We start from the raw sequence: 10,807 nt of genomic DNA, 5'->3' as shown, positions 1-10,807 counted from the left end.
TCTGAGAAACAGTCATTTAATTGTATTCTGGAAAGCAGTGGCCACCCACTTTCTTCATGTACAAAATTAGCAGGAGCGAGCTAGTTCAGCCCTAAACTGGGGGGTAGCAAAAATACAGACTAGGGAACTAACCTTTGAGTGATTCCGAGGCCCCTTAAAGGTGAAAGGTAATGTATTCATGGAAGTTCCAGATATCTGATAATGCTCACAAGATTACTCTTAAGCACACAAATCAGTACATCATCTTGTAAAGGCATCTGACCATTGTACAGGAATAAGCAGTTGCAAATTCCTTCCGTATTCCTGAACAGCTGGTTAAACCTTTTGTGTCATGGCAAAAATAATTTGTCTGAAAAATTGTAGCATGACTTCTGATGGGACCAATGAGCTTACTATCATGACACTGAATATACATTAAACAGACCCGCTCCTTGGGTTAATTAGCCCAAGAGCATTAACTACATAGTAATATACTTTGTGCCTTTGTCTGTTCTGCACAAGCTGAGATTTCCCAATTCTGTGATTTGGTACAGACAAATTAGTCTCAGCACAATAGAAGGTGGCCAGACTTCTGCCCAGATGGCACGGCTCAGATCCTCAAGGACTTGGCCAGGTGACACTGAGGCCAGGTGACACTGAATCAATTCAGGGATCCAGATGCTCCAATTGCTTGAAAAAAATTAATGCAGCCCCAAAATGCTCCTGTGAGTCAAACTGCTGTGGACAATTCTAGGACTCCAACCTTCTCCTGATCTCCTCAAGAAGCTTCTGTCTTGGGATATCAACCTACAAAGCAAACAGGAAGAAAGTGGTAACAGCGATACATGTATCACAGAGGAGCTGTCCAATGCTCCCAACTCGCTTCAAGAGGTCCAATCTTTCCCACGCAGCCACCCAGGCTTCTCATCTGTTGTCCCTCTAGAGCACTCTGCTCTATGTATTCTTTCTGCCTGTCTAATACTGCCTCCTTACTCTTCCCAAGGACATACTCTACGATCACCAAGGAGAAGGCAGGGAAGGAATTATGCTTAGAGCTTCCTATGCCCTTGGGAAAGGATTAGATTATTCAGAGAGCATCAGTGACACATAACCATGAGGAAAGCTTCCTAAAATCTTCAGACCAACTTGTAAAGCTGATGTATTCATGTCTGGCAGCAGATAAATTAAGATCTGTAGTGCAAGCCAGAACTACCAACTAGACCCTAACAGCCCGAGACAATGTTTAGAACTCTTACAACCAGTGGATTTCTGAAGCATCCTTTGGACTCTCCTAACCCAAATCTGACAAGCAAGTGTCCTCACCTCTTGCCTAGTAGCTACATCTCGCAGCTTGACGACTCCATCCTTCAGCTCCTGCTCACCTATGATGGCAGCAAGAGGGATGCCTGTATCCTCACAGTAATGCAGCTGCTTCAGCAGCTTGGGGTTCTCTCTGTACAGCATCTCTGCCTAGAGGGAAACAAGGGCCAAGTGTTAAATGGGGTATGGGGGTGCATTCAGGAACTTACACAAAGTCCGTTCCTGCTCCTGATAGGACCCAGAAGCAGAACAAGCTTGAAACTCCATGGACTCTCACTTTCCCTTAGCAGTACAGATGTTTCCTGCAGGCTCTGTACCAGCAGTTGCCTGCCTTTTTCATGCCTGCCTCTGGCCCAGACCCAATCATCAACAGATTGGTGGATTTGATCTTGTTGCATCACATCTCTGCAGAGACTCCCTCTCCCAACTCATCATTCAGGACTGACTTTAACAAACCCAACTGGGCCAATCCAACTGCTGACTCATACCTTGATCCCAGCATCCCACAGTTCAGAAATAAGCTTCAATCTTGCAGCAAGGAAGTGCTTCTGTGGAGCTGCCACCAGCACCTGAGTTTCAGTTGTTCGAATCTTTTCTTTGGAAGCCTAAGAGCATGAACAGTTATCAAACTGAATGAGACTAACGGAAACATCTCATACCATACGAAACTAAAGGTTGTGAGGTACCAAAGAGAGGCTTCCCATTTTCTCTTTGACCCATCATTGGAGAATACTACCCCTTTCTTAACACAGTATAAGCAAGGGGGAATATGAGAAAAATCACTTTTCAAAGAATGTTATTGAGCAAAGTCAAGTTCTTGCAAACATGGAAGGGCAAGAGTAAAGATTGCCTATACAACCGTAACTAGGCTGCCTTCTGCACATGTATTATGATGCAATTTTTAAATCTTTTGCTATTTTTATCTAAAGATTCCCAACGTTATCGACTCCATGGGATGGATCTGGCATGAGGATCTGTTCAACAGTTCTTCTGATCATCTCTGTACAATGTCTATGCCTCATACACCATACATCACCCAACCTTTAACATGAATTAATAGTTTCTTTGTAGGTTTCTGTGGCTTTTTGAGAAGCCCATTACAATCTGGGTTTCACAACTCCCAAAGTTTATTTTTACAACACCTAGGAGATAAGTACTTCACAGACAAATGAGCAAAGAAAACTTTATCTAAGCCATAGAATAAGTGACTGGCAGAGCCAGGATAGAAACTCACTGCCTGTTATCCAGTTCTGCTATAGCAGACTCCCGGGAAAACTTTCCAGGTGACTGGTCCAGGGTCACACAAGAAACCTGTGGCTACATCAAGGATAGGATGCTCTTCTTGTGACTGAATGGCTCAAGGGTTTCCCCATGCACTACAGATCTTCCACTTTTTGTAACAAGAGGCAATGGCTTCTTTCACTATTGATTGGTCCCCACTGATCAGGGCTGTGTTTTGAAGGTAGGCAATGCCTCATTTTTTGTAGAACAGTGATTCTCAGCCAGTGTGTCATGGCACTCTGGGGTGCTCTGAGATCCTTTCAAGAGTGCCAGAAGGTGCCATGCAATGTTAGCACTGTTAGATGTACAAACATGATTCACAATATAGATTGAAAGTTTTGAAACAGGAATCTACAATGTCAAAAACTCTGACTTACTCCGGTTTGAGTTATTTGCAACAGAATTGCTCTATTATTTTTCTATAGTCAAAACAAGTGAAAACTAAAGAGCTGGAGTGTTCCGAGGGATACCTCATGTGTACTGAGGGTTTATGAAGGGGTGCCTGAGATCTAAAAACATGGATAACCACAGTTGTAGAAACTGGAAAGTCTGTAGTGGATGTGGAAGGGGATTACAGTAAAAGTAATTAACAGCTTGTGGGAAAATTACTCAGGAGAACAGAACAGCAGCTATAGGCGAGTCAGCAATAAGCTTTCCCATTTAATCATGCACCAGTCAAATGAAAGAAAGTTTTCATAGAAGGTCACTACATTGAATTTTAATTTCCAAGTAAGACACAGCAGCACTTACCTTCACTTTACAGTTCACAATGGAAAAGATCCGCTCGATTCCAATGCTAACGCCCACGCAGGGCACTTTCTGCCTCTTGGAATCAAACATCCCCACCAGCCCATCGTAGCGGCCGCCTCCAGCCACACTGCCAACATCAACCAGCTCCTCCACACGGTCATTCTGCTGCTGGATCAGGACAGCCTCGTAGATCACCCCTGTGTAATAATTAAGACCCCGGGCCAAACTCAGGTCAAAGGAGATCTGTGCAACAGAAAGGGAATTCCATTACTGGGCACAACCAGAAATGCTCAAGGCCACTCAGCCAGGTTCACAGCATCCCTCTTTGCCCCCTGCCTCCACTCACCTTATCTAGGATGCCAAATAACATCAGGTACTCAAACAACAGCTTCATGTCTCTCAGCCCCTCCCCAGCCAGCTTGTTGTGGGAGAGTTTTGGGTCCTGGAGCAGCTGTTCAACCAGGTCCAGCCCACCTGTAAAAACAGGACTCACAACTGAAACCTACCAGGCAGGAAGGGTGAAACTGCCTGGCCACAGCTCCTAGGACTCGCTCTACCCAGGACAGTTCACAGCCACCTGCTCGCTCCTCTAGCCTTATACATCTTCACTTACCCTCAAGAGAGAGCCAGCCACATTCAGATAGGCCTAGGAAGCAGCAACCCAGGGTCTGCAAAACGCTGACCCTCCTTGTGCAGGGGCTGAGCAAGTTTGAGTGGTTGCTGCATGGGTGATATGACCCACAGGGATTCCTGCTGGCCTGGGTGCCCAAGCACTGGGGCAAGATTCCACAAAATTTACCATGGAGTTGAACATATTCCCCAATGAGATCTGCAGCCTCAGGCGCAAGCCCCTTCTCTCCAACCATCTCGTTCTTCACGTCCTCCCATGTCATCTGTGGAGGGAGATAAAAGTTTCAGCCATAGCTCCCAGGCTAAAGCTGTTGCACTTTGTGGCATGCAAAACCCTTTTACAAGCTTCACCATTCCAGGCCTATGTAAGCCACAAATTCAAAAGGCTTTCCTGCAGCAAGACTGGCAGGAATAGGGAGAACACTGTAGTAGGCAGCAGTCAGTGCCTGGCCACTAGGACTGAGGAGCTTTACCTTGTTCAGTTTATCCACGGTAGAGCAAGCAGCTTGTAATTTGCTTTCTGGAACCCCACAAGCTGCAAATACCCCACTCAGAATACGCCGGTCATTGACCTGGAAGAAACAGTCAGTTACTCTCAATAGGAATTTTGTGGAGAATCCCCAGGAAGTTGCAGCTAGTCCAGCTCAACTTCTCAAGCTGGTTATTGGATTCTCCTCACCATTCCTTCATAGGCCCTGTTTTTTCTAGGGCACAGTGCCGAAGGTGATGAATGGTTCTGCAGGTACATTCTGGCCTGGGCAGGACCAGACATACAAAAGCAACCCAGCTCTTCTTTACCTTAATGAGAAAATTGCCAAGTTGGAGGGCAGACAGGATCTCATGTATGATCTTCAGACACTCAGCATCAGGAATCATGGGGTCACACTGGCCAGCAATGTCAAAATCCTGAAGTGGGGAAAAGCAGTGAGAATCCAGGTACTACTACCCAGCTAGGACATCCCCGATGTAATCTGCCCATCCCACACTTGGGAGATCAAGCCTTCAGTGCAGAGGCCTCAGCTCCAAGTTCTCTCACTCAGCCTGTTACATAACTGGTTTATGGGGGAGTTAAAAAAAAAGCCTAGAAAAATTTGAAAAAACACCCTAGTACATACTATCTGGAATCAAGGCTCTAGAAGGACCACAAAGACTGCAAATTTTCTAAGTACTGTCAGGAAAACCAACACAGTCCAGCCAAACTTCTCTCTCTATACAAGGCCAATGCCCAATGCTTTAAAAAAAAAATCTCCTTCCCAAAACAAACAAACAAAAAAACAACCCAAAAGCCAAATAATGTATTCACAGGGAGGAAAAAAAAAGTCCTCTTGGCTTCTACAAGGAATCAGGAGAAACTGACACAATGGATAACCACATACTTCCCACTGAGATAAGCTTCCAATAGAAAATTAAGAAATTTCTAATGGTAGCCACTGGAATGGGTGTAAACCAACAATAACCTGACATACACCTCCAACCAGGCTTAACTGTTTAACATTGTAACAATAAAACAAGGGTTTCATTAACATGTCCTTTTACTGCCTGACATTTTAACATAACATACCCAGACATAAATGGAGCTCTCTTCCTCCCTTCTCTCCCCTGCACTTCATTGAAGGATTAGGAACCCAGATTCACACACAGCCCCTCATTCCTAGATTACTGTAGCAAAGACTGGCTCAAACACCCTGCTCCTCCAGCCATGGCTACTCACACACTGGTAGAACTCCCTGTAGCGGCCCCTCGTCATGACTGGGTTATCCCTCCTGTAAACTTTAGCAATGTGGTAGCGTTTAATGTTGGTGATTTTGTTCATGGCCAAATAACGAGCAAAGGGCACCTGAGAACAAAGGGTTAAGGATGGAAACTGGAGAGCATCTCCCAAGGCCTGCAGCCACCCAGACTTATCGCTTTGTAGGCAACCACCAAGCCAATACAACACAACTTTACAGCAAGTCTCAGGCTAATGTAAAGTACTGCAAAATATTCTTCCGGGCAGGGAAATCAGGGCTTGTGTGACCACTTTCCAATTAATCTCACTAACAATAATGCTGAGAAAACACAGCTCCTCTGCTGGGTCTTTGTGGCTTTTGATGATTTAGTTCCGATACAAACTAGATTAAATAGATAATTGGATGGAATATACTAAGGGTAGACACCTCATGGAATAAAAATACCTTGTTGTGCAATTTGAACAGAGATGGAGAATCAGAGACAGAGGTCCTACATGGAGGACCTATTTAGTACCAGTAAGAAAGACAATGGCTCTTCTAAGAATAGGAAGTTGAATGGAGGGAAAGGAAGGAAGCTAGGGTCAGATGAGTGCAGGGAAGGGGGTCAAGAGAGTAGGAAGAGACAAGGAACAATGTTTATAGGGAATGCTGGAGCAAGCATACAGCTTCTATGAAAAAAAGTGAATTTTGGCTTAGATCTTGAATCAACTGGGGAGCTGCTTTTGAGGCATAGAGTATTCTAAGCACCACTTCTCTCACCCCATTCTCATTAAAATATTAGGCAACTGTGGTGTCGATGCCTACAGTCATATGGGTTGCAAATTGGTTGGAGGGCTGCACCCACAGAGTGGTGGTGGACAGGTCATTTTCGACCTGGAGCGATGTGGCCAGTGGGGTTCCCCAGGGCTCAGTCCTCGAGCCCGCACTGTTCAACATTTTCATCAGCGACTTGGACGAGGGGGTGAAAAACGGATGACACTAAGATGTGGGGAGAAGTGGGCAGGCTAGAGGAGAGGGACAGGCTGCAACTAGATCTCGACAGGTTACAGGGGTGCATGGATGAGAACAGGATGGGTTTCAATACTGACAAGTACAAGGTATTGCACGTGGGGAGGAAGAACCAGCAGCATACCTACAGGCTGGAAAACTCCCTTCTTGTCAGCACAGAGGCAGAAAAGGATCTTGGAGTCATTACTGATTCCAAGATGAATATGGGCCACCAATGTGAGGATGCGGTCAGGAAGGCTGACTGCACCTTGTCATGCATCCACAGATTCATCACGAGCAGATCCAAGGAGGTGATCCTCCTTCTCTATGCGATACTTGTCAGGCCACAGTTGGGAGTACTGTGTCCAGTTCTGGGCAATGCACTTCAGGAGAGATGTGGCCAGCATTGAGAGGGTCCAGAGGAGGGCCACTTGCGTGATCAGGGGGCAGCAAGGCAGGCCCTACGAGGGGAGGCTACGGGACCTGAACCTGTTCAGCCTCCACAAGAGGAGGCTGAGGGGGGATCTGGTGGCAGTGTATAAACTGGCCAAGGGGGACCAGCAGGCAACGGGAGAGTCCCTGTTCCCCCGAGCACTACTGGGAGTAACAAGGAATAATGCCCATAAGTTGACCGAGAGTAGATTCAGGCTAGATATCAGGAGGCACTACTTCACAGTCAGGGCAGCTAGGATCTGGAACCAACTTCCAAGGGAAGTGGTGTTCGCTCCTACCCTGGGGGTCTTCTAAAGGAGGCTAGATAATCACCTAGCCGGGGTCATTTGACCCCAGCACTCTTTCCTGCCCATGTCAGGGGGGTCGGACTTGATGTTCTGCTCAGGTCCCTTCGGACTCTACCAACTATGAAACTTCCCTGCAGATGATTTTGAATAGTGCTACCCCAAAAGGTTTTTAGTAAATGTAAGCTAATTGCTCACAGAATGTGGATGTTAGTGAAAACAAGGAATGGATAAAGGGACGATGCATATTTTAAACATAATTGATGCATATAAATAGACTTAAAATGCATATGAACATAATTAGTTGACATGTAGTATAAGTAATGAGAATAAAAAAAGAGTCAAAAAAGTTTTTTATTAAATGGTATTGTTAAAAAAAAGATATTTGTGATCAGATCTTGTATTTGAAGTGCATTCCAGCACCATGCCAGAGTACACTTTTACTATTGTTTGAGCCATCTGAGTAACCGTGTTTCACTAAAGTGAAACTTTGCTTTCATGACTTATTGTTCTTTGATTTTACAGTAACCATATAGCAGCTTTTAGTGCAAGTTAGAAAATGCTTATTAGACAAATCTCATTGTTTTTTAAGGATTAGTGCTGTTTTTTAAAACTAAGGATTGGCAACCTATGGCTTGTGAAGTGTGATGCAGAGGTCCAATCCAGTACAGTGGATTGGTCTCTCAGAGCTGTGCTGCGCTGCCTCTCGACTTTGCAGTACTCCCCTCAGCTGCAGAACTTGCTGCTCTACAACATTTGAGCTTACTTTGCTGCAGAGGGGCAGAGACTGGGCAATGCTTGTAAGCACTGTCTTGCCCTAGTAAAAGCCTGACAACCCCTGGTCATAAGTCTTTCAGTATCTAAAAAATAAAACTTTTCCTCTGAGCCAAGTCTGGCCAGACACAGTATGATAATTAGGTGTTTATACTTCCATTAAGAATACAAGGAAAATTATGGAGTGGGGCAATAGTGGGGATTGTGCACTTGCCAGAGTGTTAAAGGCTGGGGGCTTGAACTAGTCAGAGACAGGAACTGCAGGAGCACAGATGAAAGGAGACGGTCAGGACAAGGACAAGGTGTGACTGTATACAAAGGTGAAGATGACAAATGCAAGCTCCTTTCTAACTTGCAAAGCAGTATGTAATCATCCTCCTGCCCCGTTTTCCACCCTCCACCAGTGCCTAAAACACCTGCAACTCCCCCCCTGAAATGGTTCTCTCTCACAGTAGAGACTCTGGCAGGATACAGTGAGGTCATAGCGAAGGGAAAGCAGCTCACCCCCCTGATCTTTCAGATCATAAATGAGCTTCGAGTCCTCTCCATACTTCCCAGTCAGAGTTTCCTAGAGAAAAAAAGACAATTGTCTGGTAAGAGAGCCAAGGCCCAGGAGCAGAATCCAGCAGCAAGCTGTTCCCAGAAGCAGAGAATCCCTTGAGCCTGACTTTCCGAGGTCAGATCCAAGCCCTCTCCAGTTTTACTATAGAATGAGTTTTCTTTCCTTGGGCACTACTTATAACTGAGGCATTAGTCAAGGCACCTGTCCCTAAAGTTACAATTAATTCAGCTGCTACCCCTTAATGCACCAAAAATTAAATGGAAACAAAACTACAGAGCCAAGGATCCCACCTAACTTGCATCAGTGATTCACAGTCAAATCCTCCCAGATGTTAACTTGCCATCCCTGCACTCACTGTCAGCTCAAACACAGGGGTGTCAATGACCTCAGCCCCATGACGCTTGAAACAGTTGATGATGGTGCTGAAGACTTTCTCCCGGATGGCCATCTGCTTTGGGCTGAAGTCCTGGGTGCCCTGAGAACCAAACCCAACAAGAAATGGGTGAAGAAGTGTTAAGAAATTGAAGTATCCTAATGTCATAGATTAGCCAACATCCATGCAGCTGCCAGCTGTGGTGGCTATTCAAAACAGTAACAAAAAGTTCATGACAAGGAACAACTAGGCCTTAAAATTGATGATTCTTTGGTGTAAGAGTCAACCACAAAGAAGGAACAGAATGAGAGAAGAGCTTTAAGGCTGAGACACTGGAGCTGAGGATACCCTGCAAGAAACCGCACAATGTAGGTCTAAAAAGGGAAGATCTCTTCCAATGGTGGAAGCACCAATCCAAGTGCAATCAAAGGAAATGAGATAGGATTATTAGGAAAGGAGGCAACTTGGGACAGACCCAGCCCTGTGAAGGAGACAAGCCATTACCTTGGGGGTTTTAAGAATGAAGTTCTTTTTCCCTTCTTCAGTTTCCAGCTGTGCCTTTGTCTGCAGGAGCTTTCCCACAGTTTCTACTATCTGGGAACAGAGACAAGGCTGGTGATAAAAAAGAGCCTGATTCTGACCTACAAGAGCCAGCTGTCACAGCATGGAGAGATGGTAAGATGACAACTCAGCTGGCAGACTGTAGTAAGTTTCCTTACTATTAGAAGCTCCACTGAAATTCAGGTCCTGGCTTTATTAGGTTCTCTCACATGTAGGGTCTTAAATACTATTAAGGCTCCAACATAGTCCTTGCAGCTCAGCTCAGCATAGCACACAAGAATCAGGGAGCAGTTACTATATAACAATTCCATAATAAGGGAGTGTCTTTACTTTGTCTTTTTTGATAGACTAGAAAGTCCCTAAACCAGACCTAGCATTTTCTAACTAGCCAAAATAAATGCCATTAGCATTGTTTGGATTATTGGTGCCCAACCTTTTGGCCCTGTGAGCTGGATGAGCAGTGTGGGGCCAGTCCACAGACAGGGAGGGGAAGGGGATGGATCCAGCCACTAGGTCAAGCCCTACACATCTGGCGCCAGCCTTGAACACAGGCGCTATATAGCACACAGGGGTATTCCATCCAGCTTGCGGACCTCCCCCTGGTCCCGAAATTTGGCAGGAGGGAAGCAACCAGTAACTGTGTCACCACTTCCCTGCCGCCAAATTTCCAGACCTGTGGGGGCCCCGCGGGGCGGATGATACAGGCCTGACGGTGGATGTAGCTCGAGGCCCTGCGCTGTGCTGAAAGCTACCCAGGATTGACGATCCCTGCTCTCGGCCGACATCGCCCTTCAATTGGCAGACCCTCAGCACTCACCCGGTCCCGGGGACGAGCGGAGAAGGCGCGCAGGGCGCGAGGCGGCCCCCAGGCCCGCGCAGCCGCACGGCGGAGCCCGCTCATAGCTCCGCTCGGCCGGGCCCGCGCCGCTCACAGGGGGCTCGGGCCGGGCGGGGCCGCTCACAGCCTGCGGGGACACGAGGCGGCGCGCGGAGCATCACCTCCCGGCCCGGCCCGGCCCGGCCCAGGCTCCCGGGCACCACCGCCTCGCGCCCCTAGCGCAAGCCGCCTCCTCAGCTACACTGGAAACCCAGTCCTGGGCTTGGAGCAGCCACTTCCGCCACC

At 46.7% G+C, this 10,807-nt stretch overlaps 1 protein-coding gene across 1 annotated transcript; it reads right to left on the bottom strand.

The window, feature by feature from the left end:
* LOC102575007 (histidine--tRNA ligase, cytoplasmic) lies at positions 1 to 10,723 on the bottom strand. Its single transcript, XM_006273415.4, has 13 exons — positions 10,502 to 10,723; positions 9,628 to 9,717; positions 9,106 to 9,225; positions 8,661 to 8,756; positions 5,672 to 5,797; positions 4,759 to 4,866; positions 4,434 to 4,532; positions 4,130 to 4,223; positions 3,677 to 3,804; positions 3,331 to 3,573; positions 1,788 to 1,904; positions 1,303 to 1,449; positions 1 to 786 (listed from the first exon to the last, which is right to left on the bottom strand). Exons 1-13 carry the CDS (start codon positions 10,583 to 10,585, stop codon positions 730 to 732), a joined length of 1,509 nt encoding a protein of 502 aa, XP_006273477.2. The 5' UTR covers positions 10,586 to 10,723; the 3' UTR covers positions 1 to 729.
* Positions 10,724 to 10,807: the final 84 nt, after the last annotated feature.

Source organism: Alligator mississippiensis, chromosome 9 (assembly GCF_030867095.1).
Source record: "Alligator mississippiensis isolate rAllMis1 chromosome 9, rAllMis1, whole genome shotgun sequence".
Lineage (NCBI taxonomy): Eukaryota > Metazoa > Chordata > Crocodylia > Alligatoridae > Alligator > Alligator mississippiensis.
Note: the sequence above shows the minus strand (reverse complement) of the source record. Positions and strands in the feature narration are given on the sequence as shown.

What these genes read in the sequence shown, in the direction of transcription:
- LOC102575007 (XM_006273415.4), bottom strand. Translation starts at nt 10,585, where the DNA reads ATGAGCGGGCTCCGCCGTGCGGCTGCGCGGGCCTGGGGGCCGCCTCGC. An exon ending in TCATTCTTAAAACCCCCAAG is followed by an intron (nt 9,226 to 9,627) that starts GTAATGGCTTGT and finishes TTTGGTTCTCAG; the next exon opens with GGCACCCAGGACTTCAGCCC. An exon ending in TATTTGGCATCCTAGATAAG is followed by an intron (nt 3,574 to 3,676) that starts GTGAGTGGAGGC and finishes TCTGTTGCACAG; the next exon opens with ATCTCCTTTGACCTGAGTTT.